Raw genomic sequence first — 14,812 nt, forward strand, 5'->3', positions numbered from 1 at the left:
ATTGAAGGAATAGGAACACAATATGCAGATTAAACAGATAAGACCCCCAATCTCCTTGTTATCACTTGTCTGCATTGCTTGAGAAATAAATATTATTTTTTATTTATATTTAAAGTAGGTTAACAACAACAAATGTGCTGACAACATGATACAGTATCAGTCGCACTGTTTTATGGTACTAATTGTTGATATGTTAGGGTGACAAGCTCTAAAGTCCTTCCTCTCAACAGCAGACCAAACAGAAGATCTCAATACAGTTCATTAACTTTCAAAGAAGAGCTCAAGCACTGAGATGAAGGGAGATCAGGTTCTACTTGAAGAGGGGAGAGGCTAAAGTGTGGAGTGGAGAGAGAATGTTTCATTAACAACAATACCACCACCAACATGCTGACGAGCCATGTTCTGATGAGAAAGAACTCATTCATCTCTGCTAAAAATTTGAGCATCTTTATGGAACCCTAGCAAACGAGGGCTCCAATGCAACAGTCCTAATTGAACTGTTTTTGGAGTGTCATCATTACTCTACTTCAAAGCAACACCATCTCTACGGACATGCTATTCCAACACTATAAGGCTGCACACTCCATTAAAGCCAGCAGCTCTCAGTGGCTGAAGTAGGACAGAGCCACAATACAAAGAGTGCTGTGTTAAAGATTAATGAAAATAAAGTAAACCAGCTTACAAAACATGCTTAAGCATAATAAAATATTTAGAGGTGGGAATCCATATAGCAGGTGTGTTTGAGCCACATGTTTGACTCATGAACCTTAGAAAGGCCCTCAAGGTATACAAGTTAGTCACACATCACGGATGAGTAGAAACAGTGATACTGTCTCAATAGATGCTTTCCACACAAGTTTGTGTTGCATCTAGATAGTACTCCATAAATGACTAAAATTGCAGAATGACTACGGTAGGAAAGAAATATGAACAAATATGAATATTGCAAAAACACACTTAGCATGAGTCAAGGTTGTGTTCTGCCAATTAGTGTTTACTCATATTCATAAAAATTTGTTGATAAGTGTACCGAAGGCCAACTTTAAACGATGTGTCAAACACACATCAATTAGGCCATGCTTCCATACCTTTTTATGCTTACATTACAATATCACAAAATACTACTTAGTTTTTGCCTTCGGAGCATAATACATTACAAATATTACCTGACATGAATGAGATATACCCATCTCAATATTAATTAATTCCTAAAAAAACTTGCTTTAACATCTGCCTTTTTTATCTTATTATTAATGTAAATGCAGCTACAGCTGCAAAAAAAAAGAAAATATATATAAAAAAAGAGTCAAAGCTCTGTGACATTTCAATGGTTCATTCTACACTTTGTTAAAAAAAAAAAAAAAATATATATATATATATATATATATATATATATATATATATCAGATAAAACATGTGCATTGTGCAGAGGTACATTTATGCGAAGAAGTCAAGAGGCCTGGATTTAACCCTAAAATAAGTTGCTGAGTCTTTCTGGTGAATGATGTGTGTTCAGTCGCAAAGAAGCACAAAAATGAGGAAGCATCTGTGTTGGACTGTACAAATAACACAGAATAACTTCTTTTAACACTCAGCATGCATTTTCTTCCTTCATCATGTCAGATGGCTTTCCAGAAAATTTCTCCAACCACCCTGATTTCCTCACAGTTAGTTGCTTTAGTTCTCAAGAGTCCAATTGTGGACTCTGTAGATGCAGGATCTCATTTCTGGTATTGTGCAGTTCACAGTGGTTGTACCTTGCAGTGACGGTTCACCTGAGAGATGGGTCAGGAGGTCAGAGGTGAACTTGTCCACTATATCTTTTCAACTACTAACAAAATTGTGGACTAGATTAAAGAAAACGTCCTACAGAGGCCATCCTTTACGTGTAGTGATATATTATGAGTCACTAATACGAAAGTGTCGTTTCATGTACTTCATTAGAACGGCAGATAGTATTCACTGCTTTGCTCTTTTAATCTTGTGCTGAACAGAATATTAATAAACTTCATTAAAGGGTCTAACCTCTTCAGAATAGAGAAAGAAATCAGCACATTACATAATAGAAATAGGCCAAGATAGTCCTTGGTGAGGAGTACAGTGAGGGCACAGTATGCCAAACAAAATCCTCCTTTACATGCAAAGCCCTGGGGTGGACCAGGAGAACATGCTCTGAAAGTATCTGGTGTCTAAACAGACCAGCTTTTTGAACACAACCATTTTTAATCAACCAGCAATAGCAGAAATCTCCACACAAAGGGAAGTGAAACTTTTCTGAGAAATGCTACATATTTACTTCGAAGCAAGTTTTTAAACTTAAGAGGGTGTTTTTTTTTTTCCTACACTTCACTTCAGGTAATGAAAGAAAATAAGAAATGCATTTTGAATATTTCTTCAGTTTTACATGTTTGTTTCCATGAATAAACAACAGTAATAGCTTCATAATCAAGGAGGAAGCAGGAAACAGAAATGTATTCTTGGTAAAAGCGACCACATGGCAGAAAACTCAGCACAGGAAGAATTATCCTTCAACAGATTAAAAGCTGACAAAAGCTGGCCTAATTCCTAATCACTAAAAACAGGTTAAACAATGTTGTAATTATGATGTTGTAACGTCAACTTTATTTTATAATGGTAATGCCCGTAATCATTTGTCATTAAACAGGAACACGGATGCACTAAACAGAAGGCAGAGACAACATGTAGTCAGGCTACATTGCAAAGGGCAAGCTAAATATGAAGAATATGTTCTTACCCACACCCATGCCACAATTTCTATTGTCAATTTATAAATATGTTAGGGGAATCAATCTTTTAAAAAGGATTGTGCTGAAAACTTGTGCAAGAAAAGGCAGCATAAACAGAATCTGGTTTGTTTACTTTCCCTATATTAATCAAATGAGTTACACTGACATCCATTTCTTCTGGTCATCCATGCCTCTTCCTATAGCTCAATGACCCCACATAATGACTTAAGATATGCACTACAAGTCAAAAGCTTGGACACACTCATTCAAAGGAATAGGAATGTGTATACAGATTTTTGACTGGTAGTGTGTGTGTGTGTGTGTGTGTTTATATATATATATATATATATATATATATCTATCTCATCAGTCCTTATCAGTCCTTATTAATTATTTTTTTATAATGAAAATCATCACCATCTCACTTGATTTATTTATTTATTTAAACAGCTGCACAGTAAAAGTCCTGAACTGAAACAGACAAATTTTTTATGTCTCTTAAATGCAAGCCTGATGATGTGGGAAAGAAAAGGTCTTTAAAATGTAAAATAGCCATCCAGAGATGCAAGTCGGCAGTTAACACCGATCTACCACTGAGTGAGTCAGCTGTTTTTTTTTACATTTTATTACTTTGACTAAATTTTAATTATTCCCCTTGTTCTATATTAGCCATCTAGAAGCCGCACCAGTGTGACCGGGTTGCACACCACATGGTCACAGCGACCTTTTTTTTTTTTTTTTTTAAAAGATAGCCTGCTCTATTTCAAGTACATTAATATTCATATTCTGGCATCCGCTATTATACCACTGACAACAGTAAAGACAAGAGAAGGCGGGGAGGGTGAGAGCTGACAGAAACTGTATCAGGATTTTATAATAGCTGTCAGAAAAAGTTATTAAGTTTTCATACTGACAACAGACCAGTAGCACTGACTAGTTGTCTGGACAGATCAGTACTGACTGAAAAGGAAATGGACATCATGCGACTTTTGGCCCCTGACACACCAAACCAATTTCAACAGGCTGACACCAACAATGAAGAACACATGCATCATATTAGTCACCCATTTGTTTGGTCAGTTGTCTGTGTTCCTGATAAACATGACATACAAACGAACACAATTAAATGTACAATTTTGTTGCTATCGCAAATCAATAATCGTTGGTGACATCACATGGGCTGAAACAGAGTGCGTCATGCGGCCAGAAGGCCCTCCAATGAGACCAAACAGTCAACTGTGAAACTTGTGTGACAGAACCGAGCAATGGGTCACACGCAAATAATTATTAAGCTTAGATTTTAATGAATAAAGAAAAAACATAAACAAACCAATTCCCCAATGAACTCATGCAGCTTCCAACATACTTCCATGGACATCAGATGAACAAACCCCAGCTCTGCACAACCACTTTAAAATATAGCTAATTTAAGTAATATACACAGCTATATTCAGGATTTATAGGATTATAGGATTTATTTAATACAAAATATTTTGAAATATAAAATAAATAAAATAAAATTACTAAATTTAAATAAAGTAAATATTTTGAAATCTTGAACAAACATTCAATTAGTCAATAAATACAGAATAAAATGCCAAATATATGCTATATAGCTATGCTTTCCATGGCTTTAGATTACATTGAAATGGTTTATTATTACATAGTGGTAAAATGAAATGCATAGTGGTTTACACTATATATCTAAGTGGGGTTATACTGTATTCCTTTTTATAAAAGTACAATTTTGGATGTAACAGTAGTAAGTTTTTAAATCTGCTATAAACAGCATGCAATTGTATAATGCTTTCATTAAACTTTACAACTTCCCTTCAGGCTAACTAATCTAATCCATTGGGAGCACTTTAGTATCTTTCCCAAGGACACTCCAACACATGAACAGGAGGACATGGGGATCAAACCATCAAACCTGTGATTATTGATTAGTGAGTAATCATTAATGATCTGGGATTAGATTACCCAGCACTCCACAGCTGCCCCACCGCTGTCGGAATTAATGTAACTGAGTTAACTAAGATTTCTGTTGCTTACTGTGTGGTTTGGACCTGGTACCAGCATTGCTGACCTTTGAGCTGAACATATTGTTGCTATGTTGCAAGTGCCGTGTTTAAAAAAATGCGTCAACACACAGCCATCTTCAGCATGACATGTTCAACGCATCATATGGATGGACATAAAAAGCTGAAATGTATGGGGGGGGGGTTGTTTGGATGCTATAGTTTGAAAAGAGACAAGGCAAAATTTAAAAAAAAAAAAAAAAAAAAGCAATGTAGCGTTATAAACCTGTGCAGCTGCAGTCTTTGAGCCTCCCCTCCAGTTCTCCTGCTTAATACCAACACCTGCACACAGTCAGACAGCCCAGACACACTATGTCTGGCCACTCAAAGGCCACAAAGCAACTTTCATTTCCAATTAGCTGTGGGCAAAAAAAAAACAAAAAACAACAGGCTTAACAGATCTGTTTTTCCGCAGCTCGAAAGTAATGGCTTTATTTTAATCAGTGAGAAGTGACATTATGCAGTCAATGCAGTGCATAACACAAGAGCATCTTTATTTTAGTCATCATGGCTGTGGATGACCTTTCACAGTTAATGAACAGAGGGCATTCATCAATACCATGCTTAGGGCTAAACAGATGCAACTGTTCCATGAAATTTATTCTAATGTTTGTCACAGCAATGCAGATAATTGTTAATGCAGGGCTGGAATTTCAAACTTTTGTACATTATCAATATAGCAATATATTTTGGTCTATAAAATGACAAATCTTGAGATAGAGCTTGAAATAAATCTTGAGAAGTTCATGATGTCTAATACCAGGTTTTAAATGAACTTATCATTGCACATATAAACTTCAACCCTTGTCACCCCCGGCAAAAAGGGAAGAGCAGTACAATCAGATGATGAAGTATATATTATAATTATGTGATGTCAGTGCTACAGGCACCTCCTGAGGTGGAAGAATAACTTGCACATCCACATTTCTCCAGAATGGCAGAAAACAAATATTTGTGAAGTGAATTTCTGTTTATTATTGCTCTGTATTTTGCAATATTGGGTTTTTTTTAAGCTGTTGTCGGTTGTCAACAGCATGGCATGTGTACATAAGGATAAAGGGAATTATGTGATACCAGTAGAAACACTACAAAATTACAGTCTTGTTCACGCACAGAACACGTACAAGGCCAAGTTTGGCCTTTTTTTTTTTTTTTTGGGGGGGGGGGGGGTGCTTGGCTATTCTATCAATCTTAACTACCTCACAAAATGTACACCAAAATACAGACCTACCTAATGAATCTAGCACAATAATGATAACTGGGATGAGTAAAAACTTGCAGTTTAACTCAACTTAGTGTTTCAGCTTTGAGAGAGCTAAAGTCTTTACCTCAGTATCTATCCCGCGAGCTTTTTTAAGCCTGCTTCTTTTGAGGGACCCCTGCTTTGCCATTTTTCCATCTTAGAGGCTGTGTCTAAACTAGCTCGTCAATCCCACTTTGACACAACAATCCATTTTCCTCTACTAAAAATATCATAAAATACTTAAACAAGCTGCTGATACAGACCAAAACAAAACAGCTCATCATCTCCAGGGTGCAGCTTTGTGAGTACATGGGTGTAATTGCTTGGATTGCTTGTTGTGTGTGGCCAATACATAGTTAAAGGATTTAAGTGTGTAGGATTAGTCATTAGTCTGCATGCTGTGATTCAGCACACAAATAACATTCCTGGTCATGACCATGCAGAGCAAAACAGAACAATGGAAAAGTGGTGAGACCAGGAAACATGTCGACGAAGAGCTGCTGGTTTTCCCATCTATCCAGAAAAATTTGACTAGAGCTAGACTGTGCTTCAATGAAACGGTTTGGTTACAATCTCAAATTTCTGTAATTTTATTTGTACGGATACCGCATACACTTTTTTAGTGGTATCAAAATGCTTTTTGAATTACTTTCATCAATAATACACAAGTAATTCTTTAGCTTTAATAAAGACATTTCATTGGTAGCCGAGACAAAGAATGCTGTTTGAGTAACAACAAAAAACACAGTCATACTGAGGACTAAACTTAATTTCACAATTCTTTCCAAGGGTTTTTGTTTGTTTTTCAGACAGCAACATGATGATTTTGAAGGATAACTTTTGCTAATTCATTTCCACTGAGGTCAAACAGGAAGTCATGAAAAAAGAGGAATACGTCACTGGCAGGCACAGGAAATGTTTATCCAAAATTCACTGACCAAACCTACTGTTCCTGGAAAACTATGGGCTTAATAAGATCTTAATTTAAAGCTTACTTAATGTCAAGTAAGCCTTCTTCTTCTGTCTTTTTTGCGTAACTAGTTCAGCTCCCACAGATTTAAATAATGTTTTACTTTCTGTCATAACTCAACACAAAGGTCTTTTGCTGGAGTTTCTCAACATAAAGAGAAAAAATTGTGATTTGGTCTGATTAAATTCATCAGGGCAAACAAGCTTTATGATTGTTGAATTATTTTTGAGGAATGACTGTTGAGGAGCACTATTAATGGTCTTTTAAAGTCTGAGAGAATACTGTTGTGAAGTATGTTATCAGTCAGCTGAATAAAACCAGCTTGTTGCAACACACTTCTTACAACACAATACAGATGAGCAAACAGCAACCACACACATGTAGGACTCTTAGACAGAATATTATTTTTAACTGAGTAACCAAGATGGCCCAATAAAATCAATTTTAAAATAATACAAGTTATAGATTAAGATATAAAAGCATCATAAATAAATCATAATTCAATTGCAAGCGTATCTTGGTATTGATATAATATAAAAACATGTTTTATTAATCTGAGGTCAGATGCATTGTAAAATAGCTGTAAATTCACTTCTTCATATGTAAGCATAGGAAGTCAATGAGCATGATAGTGGAATAGCAGTGTGAAAATACTGTTTTATTTTACATCAGGTAGCTGCAAGTTTAAAGGAGCATTTTGGCTTCCTTATTATCTCTGAACTGTACATAACTGCAACAGCAGGATAAAAGAATACAACATTTTACTTACATGTCCGTAGTTGATGAACCCATGTTTAGAAGCAACTTGATCAGCTTCCTCCAGACCTCCAGGTATGTGAACAGCCCATGTGTTGGTGAAGACCTTTTGACCCAGTGCTGGCTCCAGCCCAGAAACCAAAAGGACCAACAGAGGCCCAAGTAGCAACTCCAGCAGCTGAAGCTTGCGCCCTTCAAAGGGATATGGAGGGCCAGAAGCCATGGATTCTCCGAGTGCAGCACAGTCTCTTAGCACAACACCTCTCCGACAGGCCAGGCTGAGCACAGTACATGCAGGTGCAAAGGGAAACAAAGACAGCAACAGCCACAGCTCACCTGACAAGAAACAACAAAAGAGGAGGAAACAAATTTACATGTGAAAAGTTAAGAACCCTGTGGGTGATTTGTTGGTGAATCACTCCTTGTGATCCATGGTGACCATAAAACTGCAGCACAAAAGATGCCTATGTAACCCAAGAATGTCAAGATTCACCAGGAAACAACACAAATGCAGCCAAATTAAGAATACTTGGCCAACTTCCATCTTTTGTAACAGCATTCATGTTTGGTGAACAGAAACAAACTGGAACAAAATACTAAACATGGTTTGTGACACATTAATCTGTTATGTCTGTGAGGAAGAGCAGCAAGCTCAACAGCAGTGTTGAGCAAATTTGCAACAGTCCAGATAAATACAGGCATAAAATAATCCCACAGGAAGTTGTGAGCAAAATACCAACGCCTGATGATGTGGTCAGACATACTGCAGAAAATGTAGGTGTTTACTCTCCCATGGGAGGATACGCTACATGAAGCTTGCAAAAATGCTTACATATACTGGGTTGGCAAAAGAGGTGGAGAAATGTGGTTGGAAAGCTAGACTCCCTGACTACTGAAGGATCAGAGCAGAGTGAGTCTCACTGTGAGCTGACACACCTACTCCAGGGTGAAGTTTAAATGCCTCAGGTAGCCATGGCATCCCATCGTGTGGCTACAGCCAAGAACATACACACCTAGGTGAAAAATGTTCACTTATGATATACTGATTTGAACATGGCTAGTTTTTTTTTCTGATGGCTTGACATTAGTCAATGCTTTCAAACAATTTAATGAATAAGACAACGCAAAATATCTGCAGAGAAATAGATCTCCCTTTCCTCTCAGCTATTGTTTCAAGCAATTACCCACAGTGCTAACCCCATTTTAAAGATGACTAGTCCACAGTGACTACAGTGCCTCCATTCTGTGTTTCCAAGCATGTGAAGTCACATTTCTTATCCTGACTCAAGTCTATAGTGAGAAACAGTTCCCTCAAGTCATTCTGCTGGGCTAATAGACCGCCTGTAATGACCTTGTCTCCACGGTTTTCCATTCAGTGGTCAAAACTAAGAATTTCAAGTGAGTGTCTTATCATGCCACAGACCAAATAAACCAACAAGCGCCATAAAATTTCCCTGGATTGTTTGCTGTGGAGCCTGAATGAGACAAGAGAATTCTGCTGTGCACTCAGATATCTGAAATCTTAAGTATACTATCAAGGCCTTTCATAGTTAAAATAATACAAAATTGACCAATTCATCACCAAAATGTCCATTTCCTCAAATAAACAGAAACATTACATATTTTCAAATGAAAATTGGGATATGTAATCAAATATAATTAAATCCATAGCTATTTTCACTACACTTTATTTACCCATTATCATCAGTCAAGCAGGTTTGTAAATTAACAGCCAGTTCAGCTCTAACCACTACCTTCAACACCTAAATGTCCTCAAACTAGTACATTAACATTTCCTCAGTTTTTGGTGAGACTATAGGAAATACACAAATCTAATTATATTTTTCCCATGTGTATATATGTAAAGTCTCTCAATATAATCCAGTCCAATCCATTACCAATTTAACCTACTTAATGTAGTAAGCATATAATTCAATAGACACATTTCCTGTAATATCCTCATGGACTGAACATTAAGTCAAGTTCTCTTAATGTTAAGAAGCTAAACACTTTAATATATACAATATCTATGAGAGGAAGAAAAATAAAATTATGTTGTGTTTTTGTATACTGTAATGATAATGTCCAGAATAATGTGAAAATGGAAACTGGCCCATTGAACACCAAATCAGTCATGTAGCAAAGATAACATGATCTCCTCTGAAGCTTTGCCTTTAGTAATTGTTCTAAGTATCGTTGCATATGGCACAAGTTAGCTGAACTCAAAAATATGCTTGGTTTTCACCTTTAACTTTGTTGTTTCATCTAATTGCTATTTTTTTCCTGCTTTGGCCCCTGAGCTAATTATGTTCACTTACATCAGGGTACAGAGACAAGCACATTCACAAAGCTACTGGCATGAACAGCCGCTTACTGATTTTCGTTCTAATTAATATTTGATTTTTAGCTCTAGTTATTCGCCTATGTCCATTTCTGGAACCTGTTTTATATCATCATTATAGTCTGTTTTATTAAGAGCTGTTGGAAGTAGGGTTACTCTTTTATAAATATTTATTTATTCATTCATTCATGTGTTTATAAGGCATGCATTCATTTGGTATAAATGGTCTTAAAGGTAGAATTTCACCAATATCACAATCAATTTAGTGATTAATTTTGCCATCTGGCTGTGACTCCCTCTATAATATAATTTTCTCTGCTTCTTCTCTATACATTGTTTAATTGTAGCTGTCATTAATTCACACACATTAAAAAGTGTCACAGTAACTTCTGCAGTGGACAGAACAGCCTGACAAATAACCAACTATTGGGTCGTATCGCTTACAATCATGAAATGATCCTTATAAAAACAAGCCTTGTTTGGTCAGTGACAATTCAAATCAATATCTGAAACCTCTGTACCCTGTACAATTAACAGATGTACTGGACCTGAGAAGAAGGTTAAGTTTAACAGTTTTTTAAACTGCTAACAAGTCTTCATCAACAGTATTTTTAAGAGCAATATCCCAAGAGGTTTTCTGAGCAAATTGCCAAATAACGTGTCTGAAGGATTGCGACAGACTCTGTTCACAGTACTGTGAAGCAGCATTACAAGTTAAGTGAATGATTAGCTATCAGCAAGCTTACATGTCAGTCTGGCTGTGAGCTATGACAAGCTGCTAATCTGTCTGAAAAGTAGATATTAATTCCCACGATATCTGGATATCATCTTATTTCACATTGCACACAATAAGAAATAGGCAACGTGCATAATAATGCAAACCATACAAGTCAGGTGTCACAACAAGTATCTCTCAAAAGGAAAATACACACATTATTCCACCACCTCTCGGTCCTCCCTCCTAACTCATTAAGCATCTTTTATAAAATTCATGCAGCTAAGTAGTGAGGTCCCTCAACCAACGCTAATTACCGTATTTTTCGCACTATAAGGCGCACTTAAAATCCTTCAACGTTCTCAAAAATCTGCAGTGCACCTTATAATCCGGTGCCCCTGGTGTGTTTACTGACCTCGGACCAATGTTATGAGGTACACTACGTTCAAACATCTGTCAAAATGTTTTGGTGAGACTTTGGTAAGCGACGAAGCCGCTCCGCTTGAGCATTCCCAGCCGACACGGGGACGTTGTGTTAACGTTGGTCCTTGGTTGGATATGGGCTGCAACGTCAGACAACGTTGGATAACCCATTTGGTAGGGGTGAGAACCAACCACCATCCAACATTTAGTCAATGTTACCTCACTGTAATTAGACGTCAAGCCAACGTTAGGTTTTAACGTAAACCCAATTTTCAAATCCATATCATAATCCAAGTCTAGTTAAATCAAACGTCACACTAACTTCAGGTGTTTGCTACCCTGGCAACGATAAACCAATCAGAGAACAGTACGCAGTACGCTTACCTCCGCCACTTTTAATTCCGATACGTGCTGTGCTTCGTTTTGTTTTATCATGCGCCTTATGTATGACAATAGACCCGTTCATTGATATGGCGCCTTATGGTCCACAAAATACGGTACACGTATAGAATCATTTGCTCAGTTCCTGCTAATAAAATAACCAATTATCGTCCATAGACTTGAAAGTGACAGCTTTTTATTCTCACCCAAATATTAAAGTAACTAAATAATAAAATGCTGCACACAATGAAAATGAGGTACAAATAAAGTTCAAGGAAACCAAAGAAACATTTGATGGTATCACTCACTCAGTGTGGATGTATCCAAAGTTCTGTTTGAGTACAGGGCTCCCTCTCATTTTAAGTGCATAGGCTTGTGACCTCATCTGAGCGCTCCACCACTCACTTTTCTTAACGTCAGCATGAAAACCACACACCATGGCACAACAACTGCCCAGCAGCTTCACTGTCGATGAACCATCAGACTGAGTGGGTCTTTAGTGTTACCACAGTGCATGACACCGTACGTCAAATGGCAATACCAGAAGTTCATACGGACAAAACTATGGCAAACTAATGTAATTAGCTAAGTGCAATTAAACCTGAGGCATTGTAGCAGCTTCATTATCAAACTCACCGGCACATTTAAAAAAGTAAACCGTTTACACCTCATCAGTTTATTATTTGCAGTTTAATGAGATAAAACCAAGGCGCATACAGTTATTCCGTGAGACTCTTTGTTTAATCAATGTTGGTTCTTACTTTGTGACACATGAAATCAATATCTTAGTGCAGCAACACTTACACAATCCTCAGTGTATTTTGACAAACAAAAAATTGTGTGTGGCACCGTGACCAAATGACAATAAGCGCAGTGATTGTTAAATTAGTTAATTTCCTTAGCCATAAACAATACTAAAATGACTCCAGCATTCCCTAATAATCGTAATATGATTGGACCCATGAAGAGCTTAATCTGTGAGGTACAGGGGTTGTCCGAAGGCAGACTGTGAGAATAACACCGGGTCTATCTTTTTTAAACCAAGATTATGTCCCAGGCATTGTAGGCAGCAACGTAAAACAATACAAAAAGCAATTATATCAAAAACCTTAATTTCTCCATATGTCCACATCATCATCAATCGAGTGTCATAGAGGTGCAGTTGCTATGATCCTTTGAAGTATGCTATAATAATTTAATATGATTTTTTACTGTAGTATCCATTTAAAGTTTAATGGGTTGACTCTCCACAGGCTCATTTGAGTTAACGATAACAACCTGTTTTTCCCCTGGTACACTAAAGCGTTTCAACTACATCCTGCAATAACATCAATATTGCTTCATGCAAAAGAAACTTTCTGAATATGTTGCAACTTCTGCTTTTCTGAGGATCAGTTACGCAGAGGTGATAACTCTTAGCCATCGTAAGGACGTGGCTAAATGCACTCAGACATGGAAACTTCCTGAAAAACAGTTTGTCAGGATATCCAGCAGAAATTCTTACTGTATTTGAGAGGCATTGTTTTCAGTTAGTAGTTGTAGCTGCGCTCAAGGGGCCCCAGAAACTTGTGCTAGTGATTATCCCTAACAATCAGCAGCTCAATATTATACAACACAGTCAGGTAAAATTATAGTTTTGGGTTTAGTTGAAGCACAAACAAGACAAGCTGGTCGTGTCCCATGTAACATCTGGTGTGACAGAAAATCCAGTGTTCGGTTACACTTTATCTTTTCAACTTAAGTGCTCATTTCAGTCCAGATCACGTTTCATCTGACTGTTCAAAGGAAGACGTTCCGATCAGAGTAAGTCAGCCACAGACGTTAATAACTTCACTTCAGCTCAAACACAAACAAGAATAGACTGATATTCTGAATGGAGCATTTACGAGCTGCTTTTCATGGATCTGCTCTCTGGTGTCCATGCTAATTCCTCTTGGCTCCCCAGCCTCCATGATCACTGATATATCAGAAGTGTACTATCAGCAAAAAGTAAAAACCTGAGATTAACCGCAAAATACACTTGGGGGAGGAGGGAAAACTTCTCTCCCCCTCCGGCCTGCAGCGCCCAGCACTTTCTGAGCTCAACTGAAGGGCTTTAAATATATCAGCTGACAGGAGCAGTAAGACTGTTGAGTTTGATCGGTCGGTGGACTCACCTCACAAATGAAGTCCGTGACAGCAACACGCTGTCATAATGTGGCTGCAGAGGATCCAATGGAGACTCGTCCGCTTGACAAATATGTCTGAAAACTGCACCGTGATTAACGCAAACTTGTCACGGCGGTAGGCTGACCTGCTCAGTCTCACAGGTGCCTCCCCCTTTTCCTCCCTCTCATCCACGCCTGACGAGCATTTCCGAGTCTGGCTTTTTCACATGTTACTGCTCACGCTGTAGATAGTGACCGCCACGGAGTGAGTGTGTGTGTGTGTTTTTTTTTTTTTTAGGTTTTCTTTGTTGTTGTTGTTGTTGTTGTTTTCGCCACTCCGCAAGAACAACCACAGAAACCGGACGCAGCGCAGTCGACGTCAGCCGGGCATGTGTTAGAGAGACCCCCCTCTTCCTCTCTGCCCCTCCGGCCGACACACAAACTAACAACAACCGGGGCTCAGCGCGACCACACACCGTCCTGCCCGGTCCTGCGTCAGGGTCCCGGAGCCCAGAGCTCGGTAAACTCACCAGCCACGAAGTAAAAAATACGAGCTGGAAGGGACGGAAACTTACAAGCAGCTAAATTTACCCGCTGCCGTCAACATCCCCCTCGACCCGGCTCGTCGCTGTCGCGCGACCCGCAGACGTTACAACCGACGACGGAGCCGTGGAGCAACGGAAAACGCGATAGCGGCGAATGGCTGGTGATAAATAGTCATGATAGCCCTCCGGTGTTCAGCTGAGTGGTCGACACAAGCCCCAGGAAATACGTCACGGCCGCGGACAAAGTGGAGACTGGAGAGCAACACCTACCGCCGGGGAGCGCGCTGCGGCTCCGCCACCTGCTGGTCACAGGCGGCAGAGCAGGCAGCGGAGTGGCCGGTGCTGGTGCATTGGCGGTTAGCGCCGTTGCCTCGCAGTCGAAAGTTATGCATTCGATTCCAGCGTGACGTTTGTATGGTATCCCTGGTTTCCCATAGTCCTACTACGTGGATGTTTCCACTAAGCG

The 14,812-nt window shown here is 38.5% G+C and overlaps 1 protein-coding gene across 1 annotated transcript in view; it reads right to left on the reverse strand.

Moving 5' to 3' along the window:
• Positions 1 to 14,561, reverse strand: part of furina (furin (paired basic amino acid cleaving enzyme) a) — a 72,044-nt gene extending 57,483 nt beyond the window's left edge. The window contains exons 1-2 of the mRNA XM_029497570.1: positions 13,811 to 14,561; positions 7,808 to 8,130 (exon numbers count right to left, since the gene is read on the reverse strand). Of these exons, the coding sequence (XP_029353430.1) occupies positions 7,808 to 8,017 (210 nt within the window). The 5' untranslated portion in view covers positions 8,018 to 8,130; positions 13,811 to 14,561. The remainder of the gene's footprint in view (positions 1 to 7,807; positions 8,131 to 13,810) is intronic.
• Between the last annotated feature and the right edge of the window lie 251 nt (positions 14,562 to 14,812).

Source organism: Echeneis naucrates, chromosome 3 (genome assembly GCF_900963305.1).
Source record: "Echeneis naucrates chromosome 3, fEcheNa1.1, whole genome shotgun sequence".
NCBI lineage: Eukaryota > Metazoa > Chordata > Actinopteri > Carangiformes > Echeneidae > Echeneis > Echeneis naucrates.